Genomic DNA, 22,860 nt, shown 5'->3' with positions numbered 1-22,860 from the left:
AGCACAGACATTGCAGTGTAAGGGTTTGGGACTGGAACTGTTAGAGTAGAAACGACACTATTAATCCGTCTAAGATCATGCGCCATCCTATATTTGCCTGTATTCTGTTTCTCTACAGGTAAGATAGGAGTGTTCCAGGCTGACTCGGAGGGTTCCAGCACCCCTGCTGCTAACATTCCTTCAATTGTGTCGGCGATGCCGGCTTAAGCCTCTGGTTTTTGTGAATATTGTCTCTGCCAAATCGGAGTGTGGTCTATTAAATCAAATGTGATTGGTGTGATGTATTTGCAGTAACCAACATCCGTTGAACTTGCTGATCACAAGGTATCTGGTAGAGTGTCAAGCATCGCTGCAGCCTGTGGACGGTCTGTTTTTTCCCTACCATGAAACCTTTCAATCTGCCTATGTTCCAGCAGCACCTTGTCAGTTGTTCTGCACATAATTCTATAGGCTTCCTCTGATGGTGAATATTGTAAACCGGGTAACTGAGTCCACATCCAGTCTGTCACCACCATCAAGCGTTTGCACATAGGCCCCAGATCCTTGGCCTGATATTCTGCATGCACGGCCAATGTGACATGAGATATGGCTTCTTCAGACATCTCATACCATTCCAACTGTTCTGTGGTTAATTCAACCACAGCCGCCACACCTTCTTTTCCGAGCAGAATGCAACTGGAGAAAATCTCCCATTGAGTCCCTTCTAGATGCTGATAGAATGCATACTGATATATTTCATTATCATCTCTATCATAATATAAGGTAACATGGAGGGGATCTGCAGGAGGAGCATAGGGGTGCAGCATCTGAACCCAGGGTCGCCATTGGTTGTATAAAGACTTTATGCCGTTATTCTGCCCATTTTCGGGTTCAAGCAGTCCCCAGTATATGTCTGCCCACTGTCCTTCTGCCGTTGGTGATATGTCCGGTGATAGCATCATTTGGGATCCAGAGTGTATCATTGTCATAGAACAGTTGACAGAATGGCCATTTGGAAAGGTCACTACCAGTCCATCTGGTCCACACAGAACTGAGACCCCACATCTCACCAGCAAATCCTGTCCCATCAAATTCACGGGGCATGCAGGTAATAAAATATACTGGTGACGAAAAGTCTGGCCGGCCACTGATGTGATCTGTGGCGATGTCAAAGGCAGATTTTCTGGTTTACCCGAGAACCCTACTAACTGAACGCTAGAGGATGACATGCTTGACCGAGGTATATCACAAGTGATGGTGGAAAATCTTGCACCTGTGTCAACCAAAAAAGACAGATTCTTGTCCATTACCCTCATTTGCATACAGGGGTCTGCCAACCCCACATGCCCCTGGGTTCTCGGGCCCCGTCAATATTCGTACCCCTGCCCTTCTGGCATAGTTTGGGGGTACTGTCCTTGCACCGGGGCTACAGCTGCATTTGGGACTTGACAAGGCTGAACAGCCTGTTGGACTGAAGGCTGACTTGAATGGACATACTGTCCTCGGATCAATCCCGGACCTCCCTGGGGTCCCCACAACAGGGGACGATTTCTTCTCCAATGCCCGGGTTGGCCACATTCAAAACAGGTGTTGGATGGCTGACCTCTGAATCCCCCACGGCCCCTTCCTCTACCACGTATTCCTCCTGGAACACCTCTCGGCCTGCCCCCATATTGGGGGTAGGGTGGCATCCAATCAAATGTTGGGTCTGAACTCGGCAAGTTGTTTTGTGGCGACGGTCGCTGAACCATCTGACTAGTCGTCTTTTGGGAGGCCTTCTTTATATCACTAGCCTTCCTCCTAGCCTCATCGAGCTGTAACTTCAACAACTGCACTTGAGCTGACTCATTACTCTGTTTATCTTCATCCTGTTTCGTCTTGTTACGCTTCACGTGGTGCGTCAAGTGTTTCTCCCACTGCTCTGTAGAACAACCTGGGATATCGGGATTACTTTCCATTGCCTCTTTTACTTACTTAGGCATCACTGCCATAACAGCATTCCTAAATAATGTGGTCTGTAGCTGACCCGACCCTGGATGGCTCCCCGCAGTATCTGTCCACGTGTCCTTACACCTAGCCAAAAAGGTAGACATATCCTCACCCTCCTTCATTGTGAAGGTGAGTGAGTGCATCGCTCCCGGTGGAATCGGGAACCTCTCCCTCGTTGCCCTTCCCACACAGGCAGCATGCTGCGCAAATGGGTCAGAATCAGGTAATAAGGTGGTCCCCGCAGACACTTCAATCTGCTGTATTTCCCACATACTCAATTGCTTACCCAACAATGCTCTCCAGTCACCCATAGCTAACTTGTAGCCTAATGTATATTGGGAAAATTTAGTCATCCAGGGCCCACCTCCCTCCATGGGTGGGGGCATTTTATCCAGGATGCAGTTCATATCAGTATATATGAAGGGCTGATAAACATTCCCCAGATAAGAGCCTCTGTAAATCAATGGCACTTGGTGGTGCTGATACTTTATAGGTTGTCGTAATGTGTCTCTTTGATGCAGGTTGTAACTTGATTCAGGTGGAGACTTCAGTAAAGGGCCATGTTCGGTATGCATTGTGAGTGAGCCTTTCAAAGTGACTGGATAGGTGTTTGGATCATCATCTGTCAGGGATTCTTCATCCTCAATATCTATACTACTTCTGGACTCCTCCCCATCCAATCTCCCTCTATCCCGTTCTTCCCTCAAATCTCTCCGTCTTCTGTCTGAGAACCCATCATCCAAAAACTGACCTGAATCATGTAATCTTCCCTTCTTCTCATTCTCAGCACTATACGGTGTCGAATGAGCCTCTGGCTTCTGTACTGCTAAACATCTCCCCTGTTTTGGCTGTTCTTTATTTCTACTATGCGTCATCATCACCCTATTCGACTCCTCTACTTCCTTAACCCTCTGATCAACTTCTAATGTTAACTTTTCTACTTTTCTGATACTTTCTTCTAGAGCTTCCGCTAGTCTCTGTTTAACTACATTATACTCTCTTGTTCCTACTTCTTGCACATCTAACACCCTTTCTTGAACATACATAAGTGGCATTTGTGTTACAGGATATGGGGGTGGGGATTGTACCACAGGCAATTTTGGATATAATGGCGCAGATGGTCCTGCCTTCTCTGTCTCCTTTGTCAATTCTATTGCAGAGGTACCACCTACTCTCTTTTGTAATATTTCTACTGCCATACAGCTAACGTCATGTTATGCAGATGAATTCTCCTCTCTTCTTTCTCCTCACCTTCTTTTGTCCACTTTCTTCTACGTAATATTGACCCTTTCTTTCCCTTCATATGCTCTTCTACTTCTAATTTAGCTTGCTCTTCTACTTTTCCCAAAAACAGTGACAATTTCTTCCTCTCCTCATCCTTAGGGACTTTGCCCTGTTTCTCTAATTCCTCCCAAATCTTATCATATTTCTCCATCATTGTTTTTTGTTTGTTCCTTGCAAGCCCACTGAGTAACTGACTACTGGCTTTACCCCACTGCTGTTTTACAGGCAACATTAAATCGGAAGAACACCCTCCGTATTCTTCACACTCTTTATCAAACTCCCCTTCCATTTTATGTATTTTTGTTTCAATCCTCCCATCCAGTAGTCAGTTGGTTTAGATATAAATATAACCGAACAACCAACCCAATTCTCTCTCACTGACACACCACCGTTTGTCTTCAAAACACTACTGGCTTTTATACCACCCTCCGTACATTCCCCAATATAATTCCCAAAATTTACAACACAATCATAAACCAAAATTTGTGAGCGTTGCTTTTATGAGATCCTGCTCAATGGACTTTAAACCTCCTCACCCATACGTACCTTGTTGCTTTTATGGGGACTCAAACCCCAAGGGACTTTAAACCCGTACGTACCTTGTTGCTTTTATGAGGACTCTAACCCCACGGGACTTGAAACCTGTACGTACCAAACTTTGTTGCTTTTATGGGGACTCTAACCCCAAGGGACTTTAAACCTGTACGTACCTTGTTGCTTTTATGGGGACTCTAACCCCAAGGGACTTTAAACCTGTACGTACTATAATCAATACTTTGTCCACTTGCTCTTACTAGGACACTTGCAGTATAATGACAACAATCAATTTAGTGTTTCCAATTGCAGAACTTTGATATAAACAGGCGTCTGCTCACCTTTTTTTTATGCGGCGCCGCTTGTTGTTGTCATCAAACGTCAGTCGTCTGTTGTTTCTATTTTTCTCTCTTTGCGTCACTTCTCCGTCTTCATCACGTCAGGGTCACCAAATTGTAGGACCTTGGCTCAATCTACCAATTTACTTTCTTCTATGTGTGAGCCTAGTCCTGCGTGTTCTTTTAAATGAAGCACCAAGAGAAGATATTCAGTCTCACACTCTTGATTTATTTTAAACAGTAAGTGGACAAAGCATTCAGAGCTCTGGGTCTAACCCTTTTTCCCTGACCAACTACCACGTGTGCCAGTTCAAAAAGTAAGACCCCATTCTGTCCCTGCCCCAGTCTTTTATACAATAAAAAACGTCATACACACACTGAGGTAGAATTATCTTCTCATTGGCTGTTGGTCTGACTCCTCCAATTCCCAGATGTCCGACCCCACGTGAGCTTCTTTTGCCCGCGAAACGGAGCATCACGTGACCTCCTTGGCCCGCTTCCAGGGCGCAAAACAGAACGTCACGTGACCGCCTCGCACTCTTCCGGGCGCGAAACGGAACGTCACGTGACCGCCTCGCACTCTTCTGGGCGCGAAACGGAATGTCACGTGACCGCCTCGCACGCTTCCGAGCGTGAAACGGAATGTCACGTGACCGCCTCCTGCGTGGGTTACACAGCGTCTTCACAGGCTTCTGACTGCTGCAAAGATTCACAGTCGCAGCCAGCCTTCAGTTTTTTGAATAAGCCATATATTTACACCACGTATTCAGGATTTGACTACACTCATGTTCAATATTTATGGCCACCTTGCGTGTGATTAACACAACCTCATTCAAGGGTGGATGATGACCACTTTTCAACTTCTGTGTCAGTAAACCCTAGTGTCATGACACAAGTAGGTACACCCCTCCCTCAGAACAAAATAAAAGTTACTTATTCACTACTGTAAATGAATTGGCAGCCATTTTTCTTCCCTATTGTGCAGTTGGGGTTTGCTCTCTCTCTCTCTCTCTTCTCCCTCTCTTTGTACAGTTTTGTGTTGCTGCCCCTACCAACTCTATAATGTGTCAGGCTCCCCACATGCTTATTTAGCCCTTTCATTTGACACGCAATATCCCCATTTTTCCTACTGTCAGGGGTATGGCCACTTAAAGAACCTATCCACCCTGCAATACCCCAATCACTCAAGTTGTGCCAGATCTTGTCCTCATATGTGGAATTGCCTCCACTCCTTTAATGTCATCATCCCTTCAGCATTGCAGCATCATACATCCTGTCCAGAAACTTGGGTTTCCCACTTTCCACTGGACTACATGGACTGGCCAATGATAATCCTACTTAATGTTTACCAGTCAAATCCCCAGGATTAACCTTGGCTCACGTCTGCATTGACTTGTAAGGACTGTCCTGACCAAGGACAGAGCAATTCCACAATTGATTGTCTCCACCACTCGCTGACTTACTTACCTGTGATTCCCAGATTGCTTGCACTTAACCTACAGGACTGCTCTTTGTGTAATCCCTGGATTTCAGAGACATACATTCCCAACGCTGGCTGCACTAAGTGACTGATCAACTGTGGCCAGTCCCCTGGATAGAAATTGAATGATGCAGTTGATTGAGTGTGTGGCGCCCCTGACTGACAGTAGTCCCCTCCACTCCAGTAAGGATTGGTCTCCTTTGATTTTCAGAGTGTCTGAAGCATTTGAAATATATTTACTGCTTAAACTGTTGGCACTTGCCAGAGGTATGATATTGACATAGTATGTGATGCTAGCATTACTGTTTAATGCTAGCATTACTGTTTAATGCTAGCAAACATGACAGGCTGCCTGCATTTTTGTCTACACTAAAAAACAAGTCAAGCTGGAGATGTTGGGGACTTGTAGGTTCTCATTGAGGTGCAATGCAATGAAAGCCAGAATATAAGCATCCAAGTAAGCACAAAGTGAGTGCAAGAAAGCAAGTTAAGAACCATAAAATGCATTCTGCTAAAGTATATGAGATAGGTGTGTAATCCAACATGCAGAGCAACCTCTCAGGAGCATTATATGTAAGGTATCCATGAGTTCTGCAATGCAGTGGTGGTGTGTTGAGGTAATTTATGAGTTAGTCTAAGATTTTTCATGAATGACATGAGTGTTTTGCTGATACCAATTTCTGTGGACGAAGGTTGAAGGCAGTTACTATCTATGAAGGATGCATTGAGATGTTAGTGAATGGACCTTAAGATGGAGACCAGCAGAAGTAACCAAGGAGCAGCAGCCAGGTAACTGCTCCGACTTTCAGTTGGGTATTGACCAAATTAACTACTAATGAGATGCAAATGCACATAGCAGCAGGATTCAGATTCACCATTTAAACCTGATAGTGAAAATTGCATTTCATTTTCTGAACATGGAGAATCATATTTTTTTTCTTCTCACCATATTTTTCTATATTTCTTGCCATTGCCCATGCTGTTGAAGAGCTGAGAACATTCCACCCCTTGAGAGCGGAGATAGATTTTTGCAAATGTATGTTCAGGAGCCGACTGAGGAATCAGGCAATTTTGGGATTGGTGTTGTGTTATGAGAAAGAGCCAAGCAGTTAACCACCTAATGTGTGGAGTTTGCACAATTTTCCCCGTGTCTGCGTGGGTTTCCTCCGGGTGCTTCGGTTTCCTCCCACAGTCCAAAAATGTGCAGGTTAGGTGAATTGGCCATTTTAAGTTGACCATAGTGTTAGATGAAGGGATAAATGTAAGGGAATGGGCCTGGGTGGGTTGCACTTCGGCAGGTTGGTGTGGACTTGTTGGGCCAAAGGGCTGTTTCCACACTAAGTAATCTAATTAAAAAGAAAACTGGGTGGCTGAATCCAGGCCACATCACATTCTGAAGCCATTTTTGGAGTAGCAACTGTCAAACTCCAGAGAAAGTCATTTGCTGACCCTCTTAACAGTGGGTAGCAAGGACTGAAAAGGGATCATGGAAATCCACTCTCACATTGACACAATTTTTCTCTTAACCGCTGGACAAAAGCACGAGGAGAATCTTACAGCACAAAGGGACCACTCAGCCTGTAACTGGCAGTTCCTTATGTAGGGCTTTTGCACAATAGGTCAATTCTCCTACTTCTCGGATGTTGCCTGACCCTGCTATGCTTTTCCAGCACCACACACTCAACTCTGATCCAGCATCTGCAGTTCTCACTTTCTCCTAGTTTGAACAAATAGCCAATTTAGTCCCAGCATTTTCCCCAAAACTCTTCAGATTAGTTCTTTTAAAGTTCTTATCCAGTTGTCTTTTAAAGGTCTCAATGGAATCTGATTCCATCGCCTTGTCAGGTAATATAATTCCAGAATTCAATAAGTGAACTAATTTCTATCACTTTCCTGCCAAACATTTCAGGCGTCTGACTTCTGGTTGCTGACCCATTTGTCAGAAAAAATAGTTGTTATCTACTTATGCAAAGCTCTCATAGTTTTGAATATCTTCATTCAATTAGCCTTTGCCTTTCAAAGCACAAATGCAGCTTCTCCAGCCTCTCCATTTCAATTAAATACCCTCCTTCTTGGTATTTCCATCATCCTCTTTTAAATGCTGGCTGTTGTTGACCCTGTTAAAATGTGGTGCCCAGAAATGCACGCAGTATTCAAGCCAACTTTACCAGAGATTTCTAAAGATTTAGGGAGACTTCCTTGTTCTTTTATTCAATACATTATTAATAAAGCTAAGTATCCAATGTGGTTTCTTGACTGCCTTTTCAACTTTCCCTGCCACCTTCAGAGGTGAGTGAAATTGCATCCCCAAATCCGTCTGCTGCAGCAGCATCCCAAAATAATATCATTTAAATTATAAATCTGCTGGTTGCAAAAATAAAGCAAGAACTGTGTCAGAGCTCTGCTTTTTGTAGGAGTGTGTAAGTGCAGTGAATAATTTTATTTGATTCTCAAATAGCTCTCATTCAACATCGTGATAAAGACTAAAATTTAAGTGCCTTATGATTCACATTTTATCTTCACAGGGATTTTGCAGTTGTATTTATTACCAGAATATTCGGTGTGTGAACATGGATGTCAGTACTCAAGAAATACTTGATGAAATCAGGACCTCTCAGGAGCAAGGTGATGATGGGAACTTGTTTTACTTGTATGTGGCGACCCCTGGTGGAGCTCCAAAAGACATCCATAAAAAATTGATTAAGCCTTTTCTGCAGGAGCGTGGATGGCAAAAAGTCAGCTATCCAAACACTGGATTCAGGTACATAAATCAATTGAATTAATCTCTTGTGAATTTTAGACAGAGCTAATGATCCTGCACCACTACATCCTGAATCCTGAAGCTCAAACAGACCATTTTCGGAAATGATTTCCAATTAAACCCTAGGGTGGCTGGCAGAGTGGCTCAGTGGTTAGCACTTCTGCCTCACAGTGCTAGGGACATGGGTTCAATTCCAGCCTCGGGCGACTGTCTGTAGTTTGCATGCTTCTCCCTGTGTCTGTGTGGGTTTCCTCTGGTGCTCTGGTTTTCCTTCCACAATCCAAAGATGTGCAGGTGAGGTGAATCAGCCATGCTAAATTGCCCATAGTGTTCAGGGATGTGTAGGCTAGGTGTATTAGTCAGGAGTAAATGTAGAGTAATAGGGTAGGGGAATGGGCCTGGGCAGGTTACTCTTCAGAGGATCGATGTGGGCTTGTCAGGCCAAATGGCCTGTTTCCACACTGTAGGATCCTATTCTACTCTATTATTAAAGTCTAATTGCATCCCTACATCCTCCGTCGCAAACCCTACTTGTTTCCTCAGTCCTGCCACTGACAGTAGCTCTTACACTAGTGAAACATCTCACAGCCCTGACCATTTCTAGCTTAGGTACAACTCTTATCCAGTAGAAAGATAAAACAAGACTGGCAAACAAGATGTACTGGTCCAACCAGCTGAAATACATCAAAATAGAGGACTAGTATTTTAATTTCTAAGCATAACTTTTTTTTTGCTTCTTTTCCTGCACTAGGCCCTTAAACTGGGATTTTGATACTCACCCTCTCCACTGTTCGCCCACAGGCTCTAAATCTTAATTGCTACCACATTTATTTTGCCAGCCATTTTTTGTGCTCTGAACAGCCTTCATATCATACAGAAGCAACACTTAAATCTTACTCAGTGTTAATTCAATGTCTTGCATTTGCAAGCAGCTTCTAAGGATATGTAATTTCCCACCCTACCTTTTTGGCAAGCTAGGCACAGCAAGGGCTGAGAACTTGCCATGGATAAATAATGACAGGGAACCCCAGGATGCCTCAGAGATGAGCTCTGCTAGAAACTAAGCAAGCTCACTGTGTGATTACCTTGAATTGAATCTTGCTTGTGGATAGGTAAAGGACGTTATACAGTATAGTGGAATTGCATCACTTATCCACCTCATTTTTATCAGCAGTGATAATGTTTTTAAATATAGTGATATCACTAGAACCAAATTCTAAACAACATGTCAGTTTATTTATCCTTAATTTATGTTGAAATGTCTTTGTCCTTTTTTAATTGCATAGCTTGTTGCTTTGCTTGTGAATAAATGTTGCAATGATAAGTTATGGAAGGTAGATTATGTGCCATGGGCTTCCTCACACATTCTCTATTTTTATTTATTGTTCAATTATGCAGCTCTATTGCAATCTGACTGTCGGGTTAGAGATGAGATCATAGATATTACTATTCAGATCAGCCAGCTTCTTTATAAATTCCAAGTGACAAGATTGTTTTGGATGCGAAAAGAAAGATAATTAGTGCAGTACAGATATTTCTGACATTGAGAAAATATATTCAGTAATCTAAAAATATCTAAGAATATAAGTTCACCTTTTTTTTTTACAGACACTATCAAATACAATATCTGTAGTTCAGTACAAATCAAGCTAGTATTGTTAGTCACAATCACTGTTGCCAGACTGGTTGGCACCAACCATTTTCAGTTACTAGTAAGGTCTTTAATTCTTTTGTTTGCAGCTGGGCTTATTTCTTTAGATATAAAAGCAATGAGCAGTAACATCATTGATAGTTACACTGAAACTGTTTTCTCCTACCTCTATTTTTGTATTTATTTTGTGAGTTGCTGTATTCCAAATGTCCTTTCTTGAGGACGCTGAGTGGAATAGAACCTGAGGCCGCCTACAATCCTAACACACATTGCCATTCCGTATCTTTGATCCAACTCACTGAGGCAAACACGGTTATTCAAACATTAAGTACATTACAGTCGGTCCTCTACTGCTGCCATCTGGTCAGAGTCTTGCATTAAGTTTGAAAGTCATGTAGTTCAATGACAAATTAGGGTCTTAAATCTAAGCAAAGGAACTGCAAAGGTCTGAGGAGTCCTTTGAGCCTCAGTGGATTGGGAAACAAAGCTAGAGATATGACTGTAAACAGGCAATTTTAATACAGGAAATCCCCAGGTTATGAGCAAGTTCCATTTTCATGACTGTTCCTAAGTCAAATTTGTATGTAAGTCGGAACAGTTATGTACAGTTCATATCTAGCATCAACTAGTCATCTGATTGTCTTAGTATATATTTTACCTAAAACATCTTAAATATAATAATACAATAATAATAAATGTAACTACAGTACAATACACTATTTATAATTGAGAGAGAGAGAGAATGTGTTTGTGTAGAACTTGAATTCAAGAAATCTGGAAGTAAATGTTAGTCACAGTAATGATACCACAAAATCATTGTTATTGTAAAAACTCATCAGGTTTATTATTGTTATTTAGCAAAGTAAATCTGTCTTCCTTGCCTGGTTTGATCTACATGTCAGTACAGGCCCACAGTACTGTTATGGACTTTTAAATGATCAAGCAACTCAGTTGTATCAATCTACTACAACAGCTAAAAGATTTGAAAAGTCCCTTCCTAACAAGACTGCTGTGATTCAAGAAAGCAGCTCATCACTATCTTTTAAAAGTCAAAGAGAGACAGGCAATAATGCTGGCCCAGCCAACAACGCCCACATACAGTGGCATAAATACATTTTTGTAAAATCTTAGCAATAGAAACTCAAGCTGAGTTTTTTTTCTCTTCCTTGCCACAGGCACAGAAAGCAGTGTAGCATTCTGATGCTGTATTGTGACTGCTCTCTCAGATGCCCACTTCTCTCCTTTGCTCCTCCCCACTCCATCTGCAACTTTACAATGTGCCATATTACAGAACTCCAATAGATGAAAATCAAATGCAAAGACTGAACAATTTTATGATGCTTTTGGACTTACATCAACATGAAAAATAGGATCTGGAGTAGGCCACTCAGCCCTTCACACTCGCAGAGCATTCAAATGACCTTCCATTTCAGCAGCATATTCCTGTACTATCCCCATATCCCTTCATGTTTTTAAGCTGTTGACAGCTATCCGACTCAGTCTAAAATATACTCAATGACTGAGCCTCCAAAAGCTTTGGGCAGAGAATTTCAAAGATTTACCATCATCTGATTAAAGAAATTCTACCTTCTCTCAATCCTAAATGACATGCCTTTCATTATTATTATTAAAATTGCCTGTGTACAGTCAAATCTTCAGCTTTGTTTCCCAATCCACTGAAGCTCAGACCTTTGCAGTTCCCTTGCTTAGATTTAAGACCCTAGTTTGTCATTGAACCACATGACTTTGAAACATAATGTAAGATTCTGTCATACTTCTCTGATAAGGCTTCTTTACAGCAAGATTATTAATTAACCCCTCAACATTCCACAATACCAAATATAAAATTGCCTATTTCCTTAGTTGGTTCCTCAACATGCTGTTTCAGAAAATCATCTGACATAAGTGCCAAGAATTCAATCTTCCCATCAGTATTAATGAGGTACTGTAGTGATTATAACAAGGTCAGCCAGGTGGATCTCATGGAATATGAGTTCCCTAATTGGGGCTGTTTCCTGGTCCAATCATGGAGTGCTGGCTGACAGATATAAACAGGAATCTGGTGTCTACCAACACCCTAGAGTTGTTCAGGGAGAGGTGGGCGCCGCAGGGAGTGGAGTGCATTATTTCCCCCTCCAACTCTATTTTGATTTAGTCCCTACCCTCCCCTTCACTCTTTTGATCACACAGCATTGCCCTTTGATGTAAAGGGCAGTGCTTGTCACTGGCCACTTGGGTGTTTTCCTATCTTCATGTTAAAAAAAGAGAAAATATAAACAGGAATCTAGCAGGGCAGTGGTAGACGTCCGGTACATGGCCACCACCATCCGACACCTTAAAACGGCGGTGCTCGGACCCGACATAGTGCACCGGTTGGAGGACGCTCAGGTGTGCGGTTGGATCCCGTCCGCGCTCACCCCAGCCCGGACGGAATTTCACATTGGCCCCAAGGTCCCGTACTTCCCGCGGGAGCCTGTGCCCCCCCCAACCTGAGCCTCCTCCGGAATTTTAATTTTGTTCCCTTCCAGGGGGTAAAAAAGCGGGCCCTGTATAGACTACTGCTGCACACCATCCACCTCTTCTCCCTCATCCACCGTCCGGACACGCCTTGGCGTGCCCATTTGCCACCGGGCAGTGGGGATCCCCAATGGAGGGCTCTCTACGTGGGAGTCCTCCCCCTTTCTCTCGGGGATCTGGGGTGGAGGGTGCTGCACGCAGCAATCTCCTGCAACCGCAGATTGCGGTGGTTCATGGACCCCCAGCCCAACTGCTTGTTCTGTGGTGCTGTGGAGTCCGTGGACCATGTGTATATTAGGTGTGGGCGTTTGCACTCCCTTTTTGATTTTCTTACAAACCTCCTCCTCTGCTTTTGGTTGCACTTCAATCCCACGCTTCTGATCTCCGGGCACCCGGTACGGAGAAGGGAGGGCAGGTCTGAAGACCTGCTCCTGGGTCTGGCCAAAATAGCCATCAACAGGTTGAGGCAGCGGGCCATGGAGGGGCGCGTTAGGGCCGACTGCCTGCTCCTCTTCCGCGGTTACGTTAGGGCCCGGGTGTCCTTGGAGAAGGAGCACGCAGTGTCCACCAACACCCTGGAGTTGTTCAGGGAGAGGTGGGTGCTGCAGGGAGTGGAGTGTAGTATTTCTCCCTCCAACTCTATTTTGATTTAGTCCTTACCCTCCCCTTCACTGTTTTGATCACACAGCATCGCCCTTTGATGTGAAGGACAGTGCTTGTCACTGGCCACTCGGGTGTTTTCCTATCTTCCTGATGGTGGAAATTGAATGAAGATTCGTACACCTTATGTCTCTCACTGTGCCTCATACCTACACACACACACACCATGGGTGCTGGGGGGAAAAAAATAAGCACTATCGCAGTTAGGCGGTAGTGTGAGGGTGGAAAAAAAAACCCAGGAGTTATTAAAAAAAACAGGGACTTGCCCTTTGATGTGAAGGGCACAAAAAATATATATACAGGAATCTCAGAGGTTTTGTTCACTCTGAGAGCTGACTCTGACAAAGCCAGACCAGTGTCAGGTACTATGCACATGTAAGAAAAGGGTGACTTGTGATGGGATACTGACTTCTGTGAAGTTATTTCAGTGGCAGTGAGAGAAAATAAAAATTAAGAAATTCACTCACAAAAGTCATCTTTGAGTTTGCAATGAGCATTTCTGGCATTTGCTGTTACTTGGAAAGCTTGACTCATTCATCCTGCTGTCAAAGATAGGGCCCAGCACATGGAAAAAATACATATTTTTTTCCAGGCAAATGACCAGCAATGAGTAATTCTCCTGACAACTTGTGGACCTACAGCTTTTTCGGTTATTTGAAGCCTAACATTTCCTGAGGCACCAGACAGTAAACCTTTCAAAAGTTGACAGATTTATTTAAGGAATATTACAACCCAAAACCTCCTCTAATTCTGAGACATTATCAGTATGACTCGGCAGTTTGAGAACCAGGGGAATCATTGTCGGAATTTTTGATGAGGTTAAGAGAACTAACAGAGGCATGTGACTTTGGTTTAATCCTTTTTTTTATTATTATTCATTCACAAGATGAGGCTGTCGCTGACGAGGTTAGCATTTATTATCCATCCCTTATTGCCCAGAGGGCAGTTAATTGTCAACCACATTGGTCTGGAGTCACATGTAGTCTAGACCAGGTAAGAATGGCAGTTTCCATCCGTAAAGGACATTAGTGAGTCAGATGGGTTTTGCTGACAATTGACCATAGTTTTATGGTCATCATTAAACTCCTAATACCAGATTTTTATTGAATTCACATTCCATGATCTCCTGTGGTGGGACTTGAACCTGGGTTCCGTTACCTGAGTCTCTGGAGTAATAGTCCAGCCATAATTCCATTAGGCTATTGCCTCCCCTTAGTAAGATGCTGAGAAACCGTTTGGTATGTGGGATTAATTATGTAACCATGCATAAGTGCCTACCAGCTGAAGCCCAACTGGCCTTCAAACAGGCACTACAACTAGTTTTGTCATTAGGAAATGAAGCAAGTGGAGCGTATGAGTTACAGGGATGCACATGGAACTGGACCCCCTCACAAGGGCAACTGAGCGTAGGGATACCACTTGAGGCAAGGTAATTGCATAGCCTCACTCAGGACATGCTCTGAACAGAGAGTAACTCTTGGTCAGTCCAAAGCAAAACCCCAAATCAAAGCCAAGCCTCGACCAAACAGTTAAAATTTTCTTCAGTATCTGGGCCAGAAAGCCATTATAAGTGCTGCCAGTATGTGGACTCAAGACAGCAAAAGAATCCCACTAGGCCTGAATTGACGAAGAAAGCTCATAGGCCAATGTCCAGGAGAGTCCACAACCTGGAAAGCCCACCTATATCTGGCTTGGAACAGTTAAGTTGCTTAACAACAGCCAAATTAGAGCCAGTCATTATAAACATCTCGTAAATGGTCACCCGGTTCTAATGGAAGTTGATAGGGGCATGGATGTATCATTGATTGCAGAACCAGTCTTGAACAAGATTCGCTATAGACTCAAATTCTTAAGTTTGGGTAAGACCTCGGCAAGAGTCATAGAGATGGACAGCACGGAAACAGATCCTTTGGTCTCACTTATCCATGCTGACCAGATATCCCAACCTAATCTAGTCCCATTTGCCAACACTTGGCCCCTATCCCTTTAAACCTTTCCAATTCATTACCAATCCAAATGCTTTTTAAATGTTGCAATTGTACCAGCCTCCACCACATCCTCTGGCAGCTCATTCCATACACGTACCAACCTCTGCGTGAAAACGTTGCTTCTTAGGTCTCTTTTATATCTTTCCCCTCTCACTCTAAACCTATGTCCTCGAGTTCTGGATTCACCCACTTTGTCTATTTATCCTATCCATGCCCATCATTTTATAAACCTCTGTGAGGTCAACAACGCCTGGTGCCTTCAACGCTCCAGGGAAAACAGCCCCAGTCTATTCAGCCTCTCCCTAAGACTCAAATCCTCCAACCAACCCTGGCAACATTCTTGTGAATTAACTGAGAATCTACATTAGGGAACCTTTACAGATTAAGGGTACGACTTTGGTTTTAGCCTCATAGGAGAAACAGCTGGTTTAGTCATCACTGATTGTAGTAAAAGGCTCAAGCCTAAGCCTGATGGGGTGAAATTGGTGAAAAAAGAATCCCCTTGATTGCCTCAACATTTTTCATTTGGAAAACGGCTGCCTGAGTGAAGTCCTAATTAAATATCCAAATGATTTTCAGGAAGGTCGATGATATCAATGGGACCAAGGCCACCTTGCATATGTTGACCACAATTCTGCAAGGTCTGTCCAGTGGTTTATATGTAAAAGTAGAGGCAGAAATCAGGAGGCTGGAAGTGAAGGAATTATCAAACCAGTCCAGTTTGTGAAATGGGCAGCACCTGTTGTACTAATTGTGAAGGCCAATAGGTCAGTTCACCTTTAGGAATATAAATAAATGGAAAATTGCTTCTCGCAGCTGAAGAAATAGTCAATCCCTTGCATAGAGGAGTTAAACGCAAAGCTAGTGGTCGAGCTGTTCTTCACAAAGCCAGGGCACAATGGAGGCTAGGTTACATATGAACTTTCTATAATAATTCACAAATCTAAGGAAAGATCTAAGCTCCAGTACAGATGTGGGAACCAGGGCATCTTTGACCACCTTCACTGTATCTCCCAATGGGCTTAACCTAGTCCTGTCCACTATGCCGTCCAAATGGGCCACTTGGGGTGCCTGGAACACACATTTTTATTTTCTAAAACTTATGCCCGACTAGGGAGAAATATCAAAGGATTATGTTCAAGTTCTCTAAGTGTGCCATGTGGACTTGCAATTGCGGTTAGATGAGGATCCCCAGTCATATGCTACAATTAATACCCATAAGACTTTGTACCAATATACAAGACTGCATGTTGGGGTATCATCAGCCTGTGCCATTTTGCAGTGGACAATGGAAAACATTTTATAAGGTCTTCCTCAGGTTGCCATTTCTCTGGATGAAGAGGGAAGATCAACAAAGAACACTTAAAAAACTTAAACATAGGTCATATGTAACCTGGCCTCCATCCTGGCACCCTTACATCTGCTATTGAGACTGGCTCAGCCTTGGAAATGGTCTTGTGGCCAAGATGTAGTTTTCAGGGAAGTGAAGTAGTTATCATTGTCTAAGGTGTTAGCACACTATGGTCCCAAGCGACGCCTGGTGCTGACATGCAATTCCTCCCCGAACGGTATTGTGGCTGTGTTGGCTCACAGATGGCCCAATGGAGAGGAGCATCCAATAGTATATGCTTCCCAAACTTTGGCTGAAGTAGAGTGCAAATACACCTAGATAGAGAAAGAAGGTTTGCCGGTCATCTTTGGTGTTGTACTAATTCCTTTATGAATGTAAATTTGTAACAATAACAGACCACAAACCCCTGCTAGGGCTACTCAAAGAGGACGAGGCCACTCCACCCTCCATCCCTTAGCTTCAGGTTAAATTCAGCAGTGGGCTCTCATTCTAAGTGCTTACAATTACAAGTTGGAACACTATTCAGGAGGCCAAGTGGCTAATGCAGATTCCTTGAGCTGCCTCCCACTGGCAGGTTCACCACCAGTGATGGCTGCCACTGGAAGAGTCCGTTCTGGTTTTAAACTTTCTGGATACCCTTCCAATCACCACTGGAAATTTCCGACTATGGATACAGAAGATCCACTCCTGTAAAGTATATACTTACAAAGTATATACTGCAGCTAGGAGATGTGAACATACACTGACGTGATTGGATAATATAGTCAAGTGTACTAGAATGCAAACAATGCAAACACGATCATATACAGACAGGGATGAATAAATTGTAGGATTTTGAGAATTATTATTTACAGCAATAGTTGATTGGAAGTTTTTTATTTGTAAATATCTTGTTCTTCGAATAAAGATTTGAGCTATGCCATTTTCATGATGTGTCCATCTCCCATGCATGCAAGAATAAGCATTCAATAAAGTAAACTGAATTTTATCTGGTTTAAGAGGAACTGAAGGATTAAATTCACCCTTTCACCCTGCTTGCCTGACTTGTCATCACATCTCTCTGTCCCTGATCACTGACCAAATCAGACAACTGTAACCAAACAGCTGTGACTGCCTTCTGGAAAAAATGTTCAAGTAACTCCGTTTCCACTTGCCTGACGCATCATAATGTCTGCAGTTCCACCTTCACTGACATTGGATTGTCGTAGAAAAATCAAATCAAGAGAGAAACCTAGGCAAGTTTTATTTTAATCGAGTCATAGAGTCCTACAGCACGGAGACAGGCCCTTTTACCCAAACAGGTCCATAATGACCAAAATGTCCACTTACGCTAACACCATTTGCCTGCACTTGGACCATATCCTTCTAAACATTTCCTTTCCGTGTATTTGTCTAAATGCCAGTTAAATGTTGTTAATGTTTTGTCTGGCAGCTCATTCTATATGCGTACCACCTTCTGTGTAAAAAAAAGTTGCCCCTCAGGTTCCCTTTATATTCTTTCCCCTCTAACCTTAAATGAGATGCCCTCTAGTCCACGATTCCCCAACTCTGGGAAAAGACTGAGTGCATTCACCCTATCCATGCCTCTCATGATCTTATACACTTCTATAAGATACACCCTCAGTCTCTTATGTTGTAAAAAAAAAGTCCTAGCTTGTCCAACCTTTCCCTATAACCCAGACTGTTAAGTCCTGGCAACATCCTTATAAATTTCTTCTGCACTCTTTCCAGTTTAATAACATTCCTCCTATAACAAAGTGACCAAAACTGGATACAATACTCCCAAGTGCAGCCTCACCAACGGCCTGTACAATTGCAACAATTTCCCAACTTCAATACTCAGTGCCCTGACTGATGAAGGAAAGTGTGCCAAAAGCCTTCTTCACTGCCCTATCTACCTGTGACTCCACTTTTAGATAGTCGTGGAGCTGAACTCCAGGGTCCCTTTGTTCCACTCCACTCCCTAAGGCCCTACCATTCACCATGAGACTCCTACCAAGATTTGACTTTCCAAAATACAAGACTCACACTTATCTATATTAAACTCCATTTGCCATTTCCCAGCCCACTTCCCCAGCTCATCAAGGTCCTGCTGCAATTTCTGATAACCTTCCTCATTGTCCACTATACTGCCTATTCAGTGTCATCTGCAAACTGACTAATCAATGCCTCATACATTCTCATCCAAATCATTGATATCGATAACAAACAGCAATGGGCTCAACTCCAACCCTTGGGGTCTTCAGTGATCACAGGTTTCCAGTCAAACAAGCAACCTTCTATTATTACCCTCTGCTTCCTACGATCAAGCCAATTGTGTATCCAATTTGCTAGCTGCCCCTGGACTCCATGCAGTCTTACCTTTTAGAGCAGCCTACGATGTGGAACCTTATCAAAGGCCTTACTGAAATCCATATAGACTACGTCTGCCACCCTGTGCTCGTCAATCTTCCTGGTCACTTCAGCAAAGAACTCTTAACAAATTAAAATTAAAATATTTCAAATTTAGTTGGGAATTCTATGGTTTCATAGACTGGCTGTCTTTTCAGTGCACGTGTTCCCAATTTAAGAGATAGCACCCTAATTGTGTGGAGGAAAAATGAAAATAATGGTTACTAGCAAATAATGATAGTGAGGGTGGCAATTCTTGTACCTGTTCCCCAAAAGCAAAGCAAGGTGTTTTTTTGAATAGTAGAGCACAAGTTAACAGGAATATTTGATTGAAGCATAATTATTTTTCCAATCTGCAGGGCATTATACTTTTGCCACAAAAAGTCAGACGGATTGGAGAAAGCAGAAGCTGTGAGAGACCGAGCAGAGCTGAAAAACAAACTGGATGAATATAAAGAACTGAATAAGGTTGACTTCAAAGTTCACATGGTGCTATCCATACCAGTAAATTACAATGAAGATTTTGTCGAATTGACCTCACAACCTGGATCTATTGAATGGTGAAAGTAAATTTGATGCAACAATGGGTTCACAGACAATTCAGATTTGACTGTCTGCAATGGATGTATATGGCTCAAGTAAATATAGAACTTAGTAGCATGTTCTCACTTTACGCAATGATTGTAAATAATCCAGGCATGATTTATTTGGATTAAATTCTGTCAACAAAGTTAAAATTGAAAACAAACTGTGCACTTTTAAAATTGTTCTTATTCTTTTTGTGTATACCTTGTGCTCTATCAGCCAAAAAAAAGTCTGGATTGTAGACAAGCCCTTAGCCATAATCAGTGCTGCTCCAAATGAATTACAGGTGACATGCTGTGCAGTAATCTAGTCATTTTTGTAATAGCTATTATGTAGCAGGACTATAGATGTGAATGTTATACATTGAGAACATAGAAAACATAAAAGCATCCATAACCTGAGGTCGTAAATTGAAGTCAATATTCAACATGAAAAAAAGGCATAAATGCAGTGAAACTAGCTTGTTTTTACTTATATAAAATAAAGCAACTATGTAACTAGTTATTCCTGTTTGGGCATACTTAATAATTCAGTTTCATGCTTTAGGTTTCATAGATATCTCAAATGTAACTTGTATCTAGCAGGTGCAATGCATTTGGCAATATAGTTTATATTTGGTTGAATAGAGGAAAATGAATGTATCTAAATGATGTAAAGCCTGCCAGCTTTGTGCGTGCTTAGAAGTAATAAAAATTATATGCCCAAATTATTTTGATATCCATCTCGTTAGTTCTGTGGGTTTGAAAAGATTTAAGTAGTTTTTTCACTTTATACCTGACATAAACTTAAGCTTATCCAAAATTCTGGGATTCTAATTCACACCTAATCCAATTTCCCTCATCCCTCACAGCAGGTGTAATTAAAATTATTTAGAAGTCTCAACCTTGTTTCTCATCTCTCCATCTGCTTGACCTCTATTATTGAAATTTTCTCCTGTTCTTCGAAATCTGAGTTTCTTAGACTCATGCGTTTTTCACATCCCTGATTTTAATCACTTCACTGTGGCAGTTGTGCCTTCCACTACCTAAGCCTTAAACCTCTGGAATTTTTTTCCAAAACATCTCCTTAAACTACCATTTTAACTATCCCAACATTTTTTTCATGTTGTATTAGAACAAATTTTGTTTCATAATCAACTGTGAAGCACCTTGTGACATTTTACTATGTTAAAGAAACAATATAAATGCAATTTCAATATATACATAAAATATATGTACATTTAGAATGAAATTCTAATAAAGCCACTTCTAATTAGTTAATATCACTGCAGGTGTCTGTGTATTGATTTTTTTACAATGATGTTATGACAACCGTAACAAAAAGCTTCATTGTTTTAAACTTAGGCTGGAGAGAGAAAACCTGCAGCACACGTCAAACCAAAATTAAAACAGAAATCGCTGGGAAAACTCAGTACATCAGGCCACATCTGTGGAGCGAAAGCACAGTTAATGTTTCAGGTCCTGTAACCCTTCTTCAGAACAGACCAAAATTAGTTTGAGTAACAAGGCTTCATATCTTCACATCACATAGGAGCACAGAAGCCTGGCATTTTAAAAAAATAAAAGAACCGAGGGTGCTAGAAATCAGAATCAAAAACAATTGCTGGAAAAACTCAGCAGGTCTGGCAGCATCTGTGGAGAGAAATCAGAGTTAACGTTTTGGATCCAGTGACCCTTCTTCAGCCTTGTATGAAAGTTTTGAAGATTGTTACAACTATACTACTATTATCCAACACTTGATAACTTTATTACTGCTTCTGTTAAAGGGTTTTATTTTGAAAATTCTTTTCAGTTTATTTATAATAATTGAGCTGTAATTGACTGTCATTTTCATCTGTAAACACTTGCTTGAGAGAAATTTGTATTTGAGGTTGAGACAGAATGGTAAGTACAGCTACAGCAGCATTGTTCCTGATTTCATAATTAAGTTTTGAACTAAGCTATTGTACTGTTGGCCCAGAAGTGATTTTCTAAATAATAGTTTTATGAAGGTTCATAATATTTTGTTACTATTAGAACTTGAATTCTAAAGTGGATCAAAAATTGACCTGAGTTTCCAAGGTCTGTAAAGAGCTAACATTTTTTTCAAGGTCAGAAAATCATTTGACCTTTGACTTCAAAAAACAGCATTTATAAGAAATCCAGCAAATCACAGCAAAAGCATCAACATCTCATCTTTAGACTCGGAACTTTACAATCTTCTGGGCTTAATATTGAGTTCAACACCTTCACATTGAGAATCCACTCCCCTTTCTTCAACTTTGCTGATAGCTATTTCTGTCACCATGTCCTCTCACCCTTCCCCTCACTCCAGTGGGACTGACGGCTCTTTCCAGTCTGGCGGTTACACACACCAGTGTTCTTCCATTCTCTCATTCCAATTATTTAATCTGAACTAACAACGTCCTTTCTCCCCCAGCACTCCAACTGTCCCCATCCCCTCAATGATTGCATAAATGCTGGCCCCTCCATACTTCATGTCAGCTCTGATGAAGAGTCATCTAGACTCGAAACGTTAGCTTGTTCTCTCTCCATGGATGCTGCCTGACCTGCTGTGATATTTAGCGATTCTTGTTTTATAACAAGTCATGTGACTTTAGCTAAATGACCAGCAAGATGCCTGCAGAGATAATTGTTTGCTGACTTGAAATTCACAACCAACAGAGATAGAGAGTAGGAATAAGAAGCAGGTTTATGCAGGGATAAGAGACCATAACAGGCTGAAGGAAAGTTTGTGGGTGAGATCCCCAGAGGTTGGTATATGAACAGACGATTTAATCCTTTGACCCTACTCCACCATGCAATGAGATTATGGCTGATGTGCAGCCAAACTCTATATACCTGCCTTTGGCCCACAGCCCTTAACAAAACTTTATCTGCCTCAGATTTAAAATTGAAAGCTCATTGAGCCTGAACAGAAAATAAAGGACTGTGAACACTTGAAATATGAAACAAAAACAGAAATTGCTGGAGAAATTCAGCAGATCTGGCAGCATGTATGGAGACAAAACAGTTAAACAGTGACCCTTCTTCAGAACACCGTTAGAAGATGAACTAATCCAGTAATAACTATAAAACAGCATGTGGAAAGAAGGAATTTGGCGCAATTACAATCACAAGGGAAGTGATACTTAGCAAATTAAAGGAACTGAAGGATGATAAGTCTCCTATTGCAGATGGACCTTATCCTAGGGTCTCAAAAGAGGTGAGTGAGGTAGTAGGTGCATTGTTAATTTTCAAGAATGCCCCAGATTTCATGTGACTGGAAAGTAGAAAATATGTCTCCTTCAAGATGAGTGGAGGTATAAAACAGGCCAGTTATCTCATCTGAGATGAAGTTGTTAAAATCAATT

General features: G+C 42.0%; 1 protein-coding gene across 1 annotated transcript in view; it reads left to right on the top strand.

Moving 5' to 3' along the window:
• The window catches only part of LOC140478699 (uncharacterized), a 75,920-nt gene extending 55,148 nt beyond the window's left edge, over positions 1 to 20,772 (top strand). The window contains exons 5-6 of the mRNA XM_072572002.1: positions 8,130 to 8,365; positions 19,283 to 20,772. Of these exons, the coding sequence (XP_072428103.1) occupies positions 8,130 to 8,365; positions 19,283 to 19,487 (441 nt within the window). The 3' untranslated portion in view covers positions 19,488 to 20,772. The remainder of the gene's footprint in view (positions 1 to 8,129; positions 8,366 to 19,282) is intronic.
• Positions 20,773 to 22,860: the final 2,088 nt, after the last annotated feature.

This window comes from Chiloscyllium punctatum, chromosome 6 (assembly GCF_047496795.1).
Source record: "Chiloscyllium punctatum isolate Juve2018m chromosome 6, sChiPun1.3, whole genome shotgun sequence".
Taxonomy (NCBI): domain Eukaryota; kingdom Metazoa; phylum Chordata; class Chondrichthyes; order Orectolobiformes; family Hemiscylliidae; genus Chiloscyllium; species Chiloscyllium punctatum.
The sequence above is the reverse complement of the archived record's forward strand: the minus strand, read 5'-3'. Positions and strand labels throughout refer to the sequence as shown.